At 40.1% G+C, this 13,016-nt stretch overlaps 2 protein-coding genes across 6 annotated transcripts; one reads left to right on the forward strand and one right to left on the reverse strand.

Annotated features, from left to right (window-relative positions):
* The first annotated feature begins 2,391 nt into the window (after positions 1-2,391).
* On the forward strand, positions 2,392-2,973 carry LOC115360920 (leptin-like). The gene is made up of 2 exons (XM_030054104.1): positions 2,392-2,544; positions 2,638-2,973. The coding sequence occupies exons 1-2, from the start codon at positions 2,392-2,394 to the stop codon at positions 2,971-2,973; spliced, it is 489 nt and encodes a 162-aa protein (XP_029909964.1).
* Positions 2,974-4,024: 1,051 nt separating this feature from the next.
* Positions 4,025-13,016, reverse strand: rbm28 (RNA binding motif protein 28). Of its 5 annotated transcripts, none has more exons than XM_030054337.1 (21): positions 12,635-13,015; positions 12,395-12,541; positions 12,183-12,292; positions 12,005-12,080; positions 11,758-11,850; positions 11,531-11,602; positions 11,210-11,333; positions 10,889-11,130; positions 10,703-10,769; positions 10,446-10,555; positions 10,280-10,353; positions 9,975-10,110; positions 9,426-9,490; positions 9,152-9,310; positions 8,764-8,913; positions 8,266-8,340; positions 7,166-7,292; positions 6,010-6,148; positions 5,508-5,625; positions 4,529-4,670; positions 4,025-4,494 (listed from the first exon to the last, which is right to left on the reverse strand). In XM_030054337.1, exons 1-20 carry the CDS (start codon positions 12,753-12,755, stop codon positions 4,530-4,532), a joined length of 2,346 nt encoding a protein of 781 aa, XP_029910197.1. In that variant the 5' UTR covers positions 12,756-13,015; the 3' UTR covers positions 4,025-4,494; position 4,529. The 5 variants fall into 5 exon arrangements, with proteins under 5 accessions (XP_029910197.1, XP_029910200.1, XP_029910199.1 ...); XM_030054340.1 differs by having other exon boundaries at positions 4,025-4,487; positions 4,522-4,670; XM_030054339.1 differs by having other exon boundaries at positions 4,025-4,464; positions 4,500-4,670.

Below are 13,016 nucleotides of genomic sequence, written 5' to 3' on the forward strand. Positions count from 1 at the left end.
ACATCTGGTCCAACTTTATCATCAGCACAGACTCATCAAAAACTGTGCACTCAACTCTTTCACATCCAACCTGCAATCATTTTGCACAACAGTTCAGTTTGCATAAGTTCAACTTAAATTTGTCTCTGCTCGGCTGAAAAGATTTTGCCCCAGCTCCTAATCTGCTATGTCAAACATAGGTACAACCACACAGAATGACCTGGAAAAGAAGCAAAGGTGATTGTGCTCTAATTCAGTATGATTTTCTCAGGTTAAATATGCAAAAGTCAAATATTGTGTAAGCCCAAATCCATTCATTGTGTAAGGAAGAGTTTCATACTGTATAACAGTATGATGGAAAGAGATTGCTTACATCGGTGCATTTATTAGTAGTAGTCATAGTAGCAGAAGTAGTGGTGATATGGCAATACTGAATGAAGCAGCAGTAGTTGTAGTCCCATAATAATAGCAGCAGTAGAGGCCGTGACAGAAGTAGCAGTGGTAACAGTGGTGATTTATGGTGGTAAAATGTGCCTTAACTGTGCCTTTTTATCATTACTGAGATGCAATCTTCACCATAACTCAGAGGAGAGGAGGCTGATTAACGTGACAACTGGATAAGTTGGACTACAGTACGAGAGGACGAGTTCACTGGAGGTGTCTGCGATATGGACTCTGCAATATGGCACATATTCCTAAATGTGAAGTCCTGGTTCAGGGCTTTCCTGTATTGTAACGGTGAGTAGAGTTAATGCTTTGCTCTTTTTCTAAAACTCTTTCTCTGTCTGAGTGAGTGAGTGTTTCTCTCTGTGTCTCACTCTCTCATACTCTATCTCACACACACACACACACACACACACACACACACACACAACAATAAAACTACACATAAATGCATGAAAAAAAGAAAAAAGTTCATACACCTGGACTATTACGTAATGTTTACAGACAGGTCAGTGGGCATGAGTGGGTGTCAGTTTGTGAAGTTTATGGAGGAAGTGGGATACACTGCTTTGATGTGCCATGTCAAAAAGCAGTGCTCTCCCCACCTCAGAAATTATTATTCAAAAGTCTTTGAAATGAACGCTTAGCCCAGCTGCTCCACTGGAATTGCTCCATGGCCGATGGTGCCAGACTTAGACTGAATAAAGTCTGTAACTCACTTCCAATTATTCCTAACTCTTTTGTGGGAAAAAAAAAAAAAAAAAAAAAAAAAAAACTACACTAAAAAGTAAGGTTAGTAAAGTAAGAACAAGTACTAAAAGTTGATTAAGTGCTTTTTTTGTTTGTTTGTTTGTTTTTTTGTCTTTCAAAGAATTACAATGGGCTTGAATCACTTACACAGCACATCTCAAATACAATCATTTATATGATTTCTGTGTGTGTGTGTGTGTGTGTGTGTGTGTGTGTGTGTGTGTGTGTGTGTGTGTGTGTGTGTGTGTGTGTGTTTATTTCCGGTGACTGAAATATGTCTGACTGGTAGTCACCAAAGTATTTTGTGTTTTTAACTTGCCTCCCTTGTTCTGCAGTATCAAGGGATTCAGGGGTACGATATGGGGAGAGGTTCCTGCGGGGGTGGATGAGGGGGAATAGGGGGTCGGACAGAGGTGAGTAAGAGATGAGTCAACAGCCCTCCACTATAAGATACCCTGATGGAGCCTAACAGAGGCATACACAGAGAGATCAGCCAAGGTAAGATCCTTTCTCCTCTACATCTGTCTCCATCTCACTCCCCATCTCCTTTTCTAAACCTTTAGCCTTACATCTCTATTTCACCATCTTAGAATTATCTCAGGACTTTCACACTTCATCAAATGATCACTTTCTCCAGTTTTAACTTTTAATTTCACAGACTGTTTGTTTTATTTGGAACTTGATGGGCATTATTTATAAGAGCTGTGTAGTATGTAAGTGGAAGATGTTGTTTTCAAAGAACTTTTGCTCCTCTGCATTCAGACTGTGTTGTAGCTCCAGTGAATCTCAGCCAAATGGTTGTACTCTTTTTTTATGATTTAGTTTAAGTAAAAGAGCCTTCAGTCTGTTCTTCGCACACCATGTATCAGAAACTGGGAGTGCAGGGGTGGCAAATAATGTTAGCTTAAGTCAGTGATCTTTGTACCGATTACACAGTCAGAAATTCACAGGTGTGTTTTTCCCCAAATATTGACTGGCATAAACAAACATTCTGCGTAAATTACTGGACGGAAGCTGAAGTGTGTGAAATGATGACATGTAGAACTGAAGTCATGCCTGCAGACTTAGTAAGCTGACCATCAACTGAGAACTGATAGTACAAATGAAGAATAATAAATGAGTCAACATGAAATAGCAATTACATGCACTATGTGATCTCTAAACATATCCTATGTCTTTCTTCTAGAAATACCAGTGCATCCCCGACATACTAGAAATATGGACAACACCATGGCCCTCTTCTTGCTCTCTCTGCTGCAGATTTTCAGTGCAGGGACAGCAGCTCCTCTACCAGGGGACATAGTCACCATGAGGTCTAAAATCAAACTGAACGCTGAACAGCTGGTGTACAAGATAGAAAGAGACTTTCAGGTAAAATTTAGATTAGGTTTGCCCTAACATACTCTGCAAAGAATCTCAAGTGTTCATGCCTTTGAATGAATCATATCCTGTCTCTTGCTGCAGGTCCCCATGGGTCTGACATTGAGCCCACCTACAGATAACGTGGATGGACTTTACTCCATAGTGATGGTTCTAGAGGGCTACGAGAGCCTGCTCTCTGACACCCTCGATGGGCTTCCCCAGCTGAAGCAGGAGGTCTCTTCGCTGAGAGGATACCTCGATCACTGGAAGCAGGGACTCTGCACCGAGCAGCGGCCGAAGCCCCCGGTGCAGGGGCGGCTGGCTGAGCTGCAGAGCCGCAAAGAATATATCCACACTGTGAGCATTGAGGCCGTCATGGGACTGAAGGAGTTCCTCAACCAGCTGCTGAAGAACCTGGATCGTCTTGAGACTTGTTGATTGAACAAAGATGCATTTTTTAAATTGTTCGCCACGGACTTGGCCGCAATGAATGAATGAATTTAGGCAAAGTTGTGATGGGCAATGCAAAAAAAAAAAAAAAAAATGACTTATTATTCAGCATTGCCCGTCTTGAAATTTTTGTAGTCTATTTTAGAGCTTTTTTTCCCTTAATTTTGCAATATTTATATATTTATTTATATATTTACCAAAAACGTATTTTGTAAAAAACCTTTTACTGTTTTTTCACATGAATGTTGGCAGCAACTGTGTAAATTTCCAGAAGTGTTTACATACAGATTAATCTATGCTTTGCACACCGTAAGATTTATCAGCTGCTATTTAACTGGCAAAATGAACCACTACTTTGTCAACAACTCGGGGCTCAAGTTTCAGGGCAAAGAAGCGACACAGTGAAAGATGAGGACACGTATTAATTTACTCACTAGGAATCAGCTGAGTAAGACTGTCCACAGCCAGGAGACGTCACTGTGAGCAGTGATGTCATCCTCAGATTCCTGAAACCCAGCTCAAAACATGCCAAGAAAAGCAGATGTTTTTGGATGAAAACTGAGGAGAAAATAGCAGAGTGAAGAGCCTCAGTATTGTTCTTTAGTGCAATAGCATCAGCCTTTCCATAATAGAGTACTGCTGGTATGCAATCTATTTATATTTTTGTACAGTGGATATTGTGTTTTGTACCCATTGGATAAAAATGTGTATGCAGGTCTATTTAACTAAAATAAAAGTATTTTTTGTAATATCTGAGTGTATCGGTGAAGTAGTGCAATGGGTGGTAGTGGTGAGTGGGAGGCAGCAGCAAATAAGGTGAAGGGCTGCAGGAAATACTGCACGTAGTCCAAGTTAATACAATGTCATGTGGGTGTTCTTGAAGGGCAGCAGATGCACATTCATGGTTCACACGTGGGAGTTTTTTTTTTCAAATGTCATTAGTTTATGATTAACTTACAAACTACATTACAAACTACTCTAAGAAAGCCCATACACTGGCAACTGGCACAATAAAATAACACACACAGACACACACACATGCAAATCACATGGGCAACAACTTTGCATTTAATACACAATGAAATATTAATTCAATCATTTTTTTAATATTTCATTAAAAAAAAAGTCTCATTTACAACAACTTGAAACAACAACTTTATATTCACTTTGTTTCAGGGAAATAAACTTTAGTATGCACTGAATAAAGAAAAAAGTATGAGAATGAAAATATGAAAAATGAACTCAATGAGTGTAAATGACAACAAAGACAAGTACAGTTTTGCACGAGCATTAAATAAAGTCCAAAACAAAATGGATGTTAATTTAACAGAAGCATTAAGCGACTTTTATTTATTCTAAAATATCAATACAGTGGGCCCCTGTTCCAATAGTTGTACACATGAAGCCTTAATGATCACAAACTCTACATGTGTACTTACTGTAAATCCTGCAGACTGCTCTCTCTCTCTCTCTCTCTCCCTCACACACACACACACACACACACACACACACACACACACACACACACACACACACACACACAGTTAACTGTCAAACCACTTGTTTCTTCTGATAGTGGCCGTCTTGTCGTTGTTTCTCATGAGTTTCCTCTTGTACTGCTCCACCAGACTGTCAAAACGGTCTTGATCTCTGCTCCTGAAGTGCTTCTTTGTTGCCTTAACCTTCTAGAAAAAACAAACAAAGAGAGAGTTGCGTAACAGGGCTGCTGTGACTGTCACAGATGGGATCCATTACTCTCAGTACAAACATATAATACAAAGTATTTCCGTTAAAAGTAGTTTTGCCACAAAAAAGGAAAATACTAAGAAAAAAAAAAAAAAACACCAATATCACACCGCCACCTCCCCCATTTCTAGATTCCCATCAAAACCACTTTTTGTTGTTGTTGTTGTTTTGTTTGTTTGTTTTATCCACCACTTATATTCTCATGTTAGCTTTGTTGCCTTTCAGAAATTTCAGAAAATTCTCCACTACCTGTGAAACGGAAAAATTCATGCATTAAGATAGGCTGATAGAAATGCTGTCCAGTTGTTTGTACGCTGCACTCAGATGGCCTGCATGTATCTGTCACTCATGTAGTGGTACAAAAGTATTTAGGCCTACATATATCTCATGGCTAAGAGTCAAATTCAGGAATCACTCAAATAATCCTTGGCCAAGATGTCTCCTTCTGACATAGGGTTGACACAGTTTCATTATCACTGTAAGTTAATATTCTACTCCGCTTTATTGTAATATTCTAGTGCATTTCATCTCGTCTCATCTACTTGCAGTTTTACTTGGTGGCGACAAAGCATCAAATTTCACACTAACACAAATAAACAATGTGTAGATGTGTTGTGCCTTTGGTGACACACTGGCAGGGTAATCTTGTGTCCTGCTTTGGTCCAGTCCTTTATTTTATATTTCCAATTCCCACAAATATAAAAATAAAAAAAAAAATTAAAAAAATCTAGGCCCACATTACATATGAGTGGTCATACAACAGACAATTTATGTACCGGAGTTTTGGACTGTGTGGGTTTTTGCATCATCTGTCGACCCTGTCGCTCCTTCCTGCCGTGTCCGGTCCTGAGATTCTTGGGCGGCGGGGCGTGTTGCCGTCCTTTATCACGCATTCTGCACAAGACAGAAGTTCACAATCTGAACCTGCTGTATGATGTTCACTGCTGAATCACTGCCACATCATTGCTTTGAAAATGATTTTTTTCATCGATTTCAAAGCTGTAAAGGACAGTCATACATTCGAAATATTGGTCGTCAGTGGAGTAAAATGAACATTTCCAGTTAAAATAAGTAAGTTAGCACTAGTCGCAAACTTTTACAAAAGCTTCACTTTCCATCTGTAAGTGTAAATGTTGGAGATCATATATGAATATCCTCAAAATGTAGATGGCAAACTCAACTCTGGATTGTGAATTTAACATTTTAAGCACTGTGTGAAGTGCACTGACTACTAGACAATAAAACATTGGAAAAAGTAATAATTAACATTAATTGTACCTGATCTTGGGTCCCCGGTGAGAGGGCAAGGGCAGAACCTTCTTCCGTTTCTTTCCATCTTCCAGCTCTGTGTGTTCCACCTCGGGGTTTGTCCGGAAGCCAGAAAAGTGTTTGTTTGACTTCTGATTCTGGACGGGGGCTGATCCACACAGCACAGAGAAGCAGAGAAGAAGGGAAGAAGGAGTCGGAAAAGAATAATGTCAATGCAAACCAGAAATGTGTTTAATTTAAAAGACCTCTTAACTTACTTTTAACTAACAACTAAACTCAATATTCCAGCCAACTGTATGACAACAGTAATATTATTTTTCCCTCACTCTAACAGTGTTCCTAAATGTTTTTTTGTTTTTTTTTAATTATTACATTTTGTTCCTCTTTCAAAATGGTTCATGTACAGTAAAGACATGCTGGTACAGCATGCTCATGTATCTGACATCAGCCCATTTTGCTGGAATCATCAACTCTAACATAAAAGTGATGCACCAGCAACACATAAGGTCAGTGGTCAGTTAGAACCATCATTTTTAAATGTGTCATAAACAAATGGAACAAAAACAACAAGCACAAACAGCAATGCAAGGTTACACTGAAATATCAGGTTGATTAATGGCTTGTATCTGAACCGATTCTAATGTGACATTTTGTTATTATCATTACTATTACTATTGCTATTACTATTAGTAGCAGTAGTAGTAGTAGTAGTAGTATTGGAGGAAGTATCATCATCATCATCAATATGGGTTTACTGGAGAGTTTTGGCCTCCCACAAACTAAATAGTGTTTCTTAGGCGTTTGTGCCTTGCCAAGAACAAAATTTTGAGGGCAAATATTGAATACCAGCAAATTTGGGGGGAAAAACAAAATGACATGCAAATGATCAGTTTTAGAGATATTGAATACTGGCTCACGATTTGAGCTAATGGTAGCTTGGAGTAGCTTGGACCGGGCCACATGACACACTATTCCAGGCAATCAGTAACACGGTGGGTTTGTGCCCCTGCCCAGGACACGGAGCAGAGGAGGGGAGGGGATGGAAAACCTGGCTGTTGATTTCAAATATCAACAAACAATCGGAATTGCTGCCCCCTCCTTTAATGTGTTTGTAAAACTGGATATAAACTATAAGAGTTGGGGAAGAACAAAATACTTTTCATACTTTTTTCTTTTCTTGACCCCTCTGGTGGTTGCTTTTTAGCTCCACCTGTCTTAGGGCCGGTGCCATCTCCAGGTGTCTGGGACTGAGACTTCACGCCTCCTTTTGAAGCCCTCTTCCTGAAAATCTCCTAGAAAAAAAAAATGCACACAGGAATACTTGAATTTTGAAATCTAACTTTTTTTTCAAAATGAATACAGTAGAGCAGGCCTATTCAGCTAGTGGCCCGCGGGCCAGACACAGCTCTTTTTTGAAAGCAGGGTTTCTTCTTTTGCTCCTGTGGTTTAAACCAAGTTATTCAGTTTTAAGGTCATTTACACTTTGTCCTCCAAATGTGCCCTAATTTTAACAGACATGCAAACACAGGTGTGCACACACTCACTTACTCACTCACTCACTCACTCACTCACTCATACACACACACACACACACACACACAGACAGACACACACTCACTAACATACATACACATTTCCCCCACATTAGCATATACACACCACCTGCTTTTTGTTATTATGTGAAGCATGTCGTGTTTTTGTTGCCATGGTTTGTAGCAGTAAAAGCAGAGAGAGCACAGTTTCATCAACTATTGAACTGAACTTTTTTGCCTGACTATGTTTGACTGACATTTATTGATCACTAATATAGCAATGACTTGAAACGAAGTTGGTTCGATGTTAAAAAAAAAAAAAAAAAAGTAGCTTTGATGTAGTTAAGCTACATGTTGTCACTGTATTGTAGCTCAGCTTGCTACATTATCTGGAGGTTTTTTTTGAGACATCAGAACCATTTCCTGTATGTCTTGGATGCATCTTTATGTTATCTCATGTTGCGTTTCAAGCTTCAAAATGTCTCTGTCAAAGCCCAAAAAAAGAAAAAAGAAAAAAAAACAATAACATAAAGTTGATGCTGAAATTACCTGTGATGAAGAAAGACAACCTGAAGCGGCATTACAAGACGGGCATAGTCATTAATTGACAAAATATTGTATGTGGCCCCTGTACCCCCATTGATTTTCATATTTGGCCCCCTTGCTATTGAAGTTGAATAGCCCTGCAGTAGAGGTTCTAAGTACCATACATGTATCACACATGCAAATTCACCTTGCTTTTTTGTCGGCGCATTTCCTTTATTTTGAGCTTCCTTCCATCCTCCAGGGAGAACTCAACAATAGGCCTCTGCAGAATGAAAAAAAAAACAAAAAAAAACAGATGCATCAGTTAACGCAACAGCTGGTTGAAGAAATAAGTATACAATGTTAACTGAATAAAACAGTTTGCCAAAACAAATGTATAAAAAAAAATACCCATCAAAATGTAACATAAAGCTGTATTCTCTAAAACTGAAACACAGACCATGTCCAACCACCCTCAATATATACAAAACTGAAAGTGGCAATAAACTGCCCATCCAGCAGACCTGCTTCTAAGTTACATCCATATTCAACATAATAACACTACAATTCCACTGAATGTACCTTTAAGTCTAAAAGTTTCAAGAGTAAATAAACACTACATTGACAGAGCCAAACTAAAGCTGTCCTTGACATATCTTTCCTGTGAATGATTACAACCCTGAAGCATGCTGATGCAGAAACCCACCTTGTGTGGGCCGAAGACGTCAGGGTTGTTGTTGAGATGGCGAAGTGCGCTGAGAGCATGCTCATGATCCCGGAACTGGACAAATCCATAACCTAGTGACTGTCCCAACACCTGGCCCTTCTCCGGCTTCTTATCATACATCACCCTGCACTGTGGAGGGAAACAGCAGGTACTCACATCACATACTGCAGGAACACACAGTGCAATATTGAGACAGAGGACAACACTACCCCCTAGTGGCTACAGAGATCGATGTCTCATTCTGTGACAGCTTAATGTCACTTTCACAAGACGGCATGTTTATCAGAGCTATTATGGGCTGAAGACAAGTTAGCCGATATTGATGGCTTTAATGGAACGTCTACCTGTGTGCCATGCTGTCCCTCACCTCAGTGATGAAGACTCCTTTTTGTCCTTTCGCGGCCTGAAGGCAGAGCGCTTTTAGTTTTTTGTTGTCCACTGACTTGGGGAGGTTATGGACACACAGCCGGGTCTTTGACACAAACACATTTATGTCCCGAAGCTTGTTCCTCTTGACTTCTTCAAACTAAACAAAAAAAGCAACATCAAAATACAGGAGTCAATACAGGAGACCTTTAAGTGATAGTAACAGGAAACCAGTTAAAACAGTTAGAAAACTAGAAATGAGAAAAGCAGCTCACTCTGGCTCTCTTGGCCATGTCTGCGGCTGGCACGCCCTCTGCAGCCTTGGTTCCAGCACGGATTACTAAGAGAGGGTGATAAGAATGGGAAGACAATTAAATATAAAAGGAAAGTGGTGTTGTGACTGACAGTCCACAGATCTGCAGCAGCACATATTCACTGGAAATAATATGACGTCAGCAACTGGACTTCTGGGAACTGACTTACCCTGATATTTCAATACTGGCCTAACAAGCCAGATATGACCTTGCAAATTGATCAGGATACTGTTATTGATTTGAAGTCTTGCTTGGCTAAAAAGAGGACTTTGGTGATTCTTTTCTGAGGTAAAAATGAGATCCATTTCCATCAGAATTTAATTATTGCTGGAAAACTGGACTACTATTCACATCCATATTGCATTCAAGTTTTTCTTTTCTGTTACCATACCTTTGACAGAAATGCATTTCATTGCAGAAACACAAAAGTGGGAGAGAATTGAGAAGGGTAAATAGAAGAGGAACAGAGACTGTCAAAAGTAAATATAGTGTTGAGTTTACTTTACTTACATCCCTCCCTGGCCAGGTACAGGTTCCTGGTGCCTGTTTCTACTTTCACCTTCTTCACCTTGAGCTTGGAAGCGTCCTCCCTGCTCACAGCTGCCACTATCAGCAGTTTTCTACCATCTACGCGGATACCGCCACTCTGAATCGACAAACAAACATTACAACTTAGCAAGCAAGTGCATTGTATTTAATATGACAACCAAAAGGAGCAAAGACACAATACTTAAGTACATAAAAATGACAAATACACTGGCATATTGTTAATGAATGATAGTGTAAAAATTAATATTAATCATGCTGCATCTTACCTCTGCCTCATCCTGTGCAGCAGCAATGCACTTGTCTGCAGCTTCTTTACTCTTAAACTGGGCAAATGCACAACCTGGGAAAATAACAAACCCCCCGAAAATTGTCAACCTATTCTCTGAAACAAGAGAGAGAGAAATCTGTTTCATTCAAGCACTGCTGACAGACCTTTTGAGTGGTCTGTGTCTGGGTGCAGAACAATCTTGATGTAGTTAAGTTCTCCATACTGCAGAAGAACCTCCTCAAGGCCTTCTTCTTCAGTGTCAAAGGACAGGTTCCTGAATGAGCAAGGAAGGAGGAGGCACAAACAAGTTCACGAGATGATAAAATGATGAGTCAAGAGAAGAAAAAGAGTGTAAAAGAGGGCACAGTGAGGTGAATGAGAGCAGACTTGAAAATGAGATGAAGGGTGTAAAACTGCAAACCTGATGAAGACCGTTCTGCCCTCTTTTACATCTGACGGGAGAAGTTTCTTTTGGGTTTTCTTGCGCTCTGAGGAGATAAATTGGTAAAAAACAAGCCAAAGCAAGAGTGGTGCAAAAAAACATTTTTAAGCATGAAAAAAAAGTGCATCTCATGTGAAAATAAATTTTAAGTTATACAATTTATACCCAATTCTTCTTCCAACTCCTCGTCCTCCTCATCATCATCATCCTCATCGTGATCATCATCTGATTCAAGGCTACTCTCATCATTGTCTTCTCCCTCCTGGGACTCAGCATCCTCCCTCTCTTCTACTTCATCTTCATCATCATCATCATCATCCTCCTCCTCCTCGCTGTCATCTTCACTATCATCTTCATCTTCTAATTGGGACTTCTTCATCTGTTGCGCTGCTGGTTTAGAACTAATCCTGTGGATGGGATGGTTGCAAAACTGTTAGCCAGTTTTAAAAGTGTGTCAACTGAGATAATTACACTTGAGATTCATACTTTTTTGTCGGAGGTGCTGCTTGTTTCTTTTGTCCTCCATCCTCTTTTTCTTCTTCTTCTTCTTCTTCAGAATCACTGTCTGTGTGTGGCTGTCCTGCAGTTGCCTTCTCTGTTTTCTTAGGCCCTACAGTGCAAACAAAACCCAAGTGTTAGTTGTAATGGTTGTCTCTTGATATATAAACACATTCAAATGCCCACGGCACAACTCAAATGATTTTCTACTGCTGCATGTATGAATCATGTATCTGATTTGTTGTGGAAATTAAAAAGAAAGTAAAAAGGTAAATATTAACACAAGCATGTGTACATTGCTGCCATTACCTGTGCTGGGAGGCGGCTGTGTGGCAACAAATTTGTCCTTAGGCACAGCCCAGTCAACTGCGACCTGTCGCCCTATGAATGAAACGACAACAATTCAGACATCCATAGATCACTACCTCACTATACATAAGTTACATAGGTTCATTTTTCAAAATGAGGCATTTGAAATAACAGTGACCAACATTTCTTACGAATACCACAGTAGTAGAAATGTCTCACTCACTAACCTTTGATCTCCTTCAGGTTCATAGCGTTCAGTGCTCTCCCTGCCTCACACACATTCTTAAACAGGACGAATGCAAATCCTCGCATTTTTCCATCTATTCCATCAAAGAAATGCCAAAACAGGGGGAGAGAGCAGTCAGCCGATTCAAAATATTACACTGATGACTTCTACATCCAATATATATGTGTGTGTGTTGTAGATTTTTTTAACATTATTATTATTATTATTATTATTATTATTATTATTACCAGGTTTGAGGGGGATTTTGGCCTCCAGGACTGTTCCAAACTTGGCAAACGTCTGCTTCAGATCCTCCTCGGAGCACTTTGACACAAAACAAACCGTCACACTCTACACCTCAAGTATCGAGAAGGTGATGAAAACATGCTTAACACATTTAAAGCTTGCAGCATGCAGGCAGCATACCTTAAAACTGAGGTTCCTGATGATAAGTCTAGATTTCAGCGTGTTCTTCCGGATCCCTTTGGCTTTCCTCTCATTCCCCTCCGGTGCTGCTGGGGCTGGATCCTTTGGGGCTGAATGGAAAACAGACCCAGAACACGGAGCTGTGGTTATCACCCTGACATTCACTAGTCTTGAGTGGTGACTTTTGAAAATGCACTCAAACACAGGCCTACCCGTTTTCTTCTTGTCGTTTATTTTCTTCTTTGCGACTGACAAGGATATCCTCTGTCCGTCGTATTCTCTGATTTCCTTGATTGCTCGCTGTGCATCTTCCTCCATGGAATATGTGACATAGCCAAACCCTCGACATTTGTCTGTGCCTGTGGAAATAGACATGAAAATGGGTGATTTATGTTGATAACACGCATTTGCCTGAATTAAAGCGAGCAGCTTCACGAGTCTGGGTGACTGACCTTTCTCGTTGACCACGAAGCATTGCTTTATAGGACCAATTTCGGAGAATATTTCCAGAAGACGTTCATTAGAAGCCGATGTTGGCAGAGAGCGAACGAACAGAGTCGGCGGTGGAGGCATGGCTCTCAAACTTTGCTGCCTGGCTAGCTAATGCTAGGCTCCCCGGCTTGGAAACACGACCTAACTCACAAACAAATGCCTTAATAACACCGTCTTACCAGTTCGCCTCCTAATATCAATATAACACAAGTGTACGGTGAAGTGAATGCGTGTGTCTGAATCGGCTTAACTTTGGCATAACGGTAAGATTAGTTCATCGCATGTTTACATGTGGAGGCAGCCATCTACAAAATCGTTTACCTCTTCTTCTTCTTCCTTGGT

This window comes from Myripristis murdjan, chromosome 6, assembly GCF_902150065.1.
Source record: "Myripristis murdjan chromosome 6, fMyrMur1.1, whole genome shotgun sequence".
Lineage (NCBI taxonomy): Eukaryota > Metazoa > Chordata > Actinopteri > Holocentriformes > Holocentridae > Myripristis > Myripristis murdjan.

What these genes read in the sequence shown, in the direction of transcription:
- LOC115360920 (XM_030054104.1), top strand. Translation starts at nt 2,392, where the DNA reads ATGGACAACACCATGGCCCTCTTCTTGCTCTCTCTGCTGCAGATTTTC. An exon ending in AGATAGAAAGAGACTTTCAG is followed by an intron (nt 2,545 to 2,637) that starts GTAAAATTTAGA and finishes CTCTTGCTGCAG; the next exon opens with GTCCCCATGGGTCTGACATT.
- rbm28 (XM_030054337.1), bottom strand. Translation starts at nt 12,755, where the DNA reads ATGCCTCCACCGCCGACTCTGTTCGTTCGCTCTCTGCCAACATCGGCT. An exon ending in CAAAATCCCCCTCAAACCTG is followed by an intron (nt 11,851 to 12,004) that starts GTAATAATAATA and finishes TTGATGGAATAG; the next exon opens with ATGGAAAAATGCGAGGATTT. An exon ending in GGCAGAACGGTCTTCATCAG is followed by an intron (nt 10,556 to 10,702) that starts GTTTGCAGTTTT and finishes TTGCTCATTCAG; the next exon opens with GAACCTGTCCTTTGACACTG.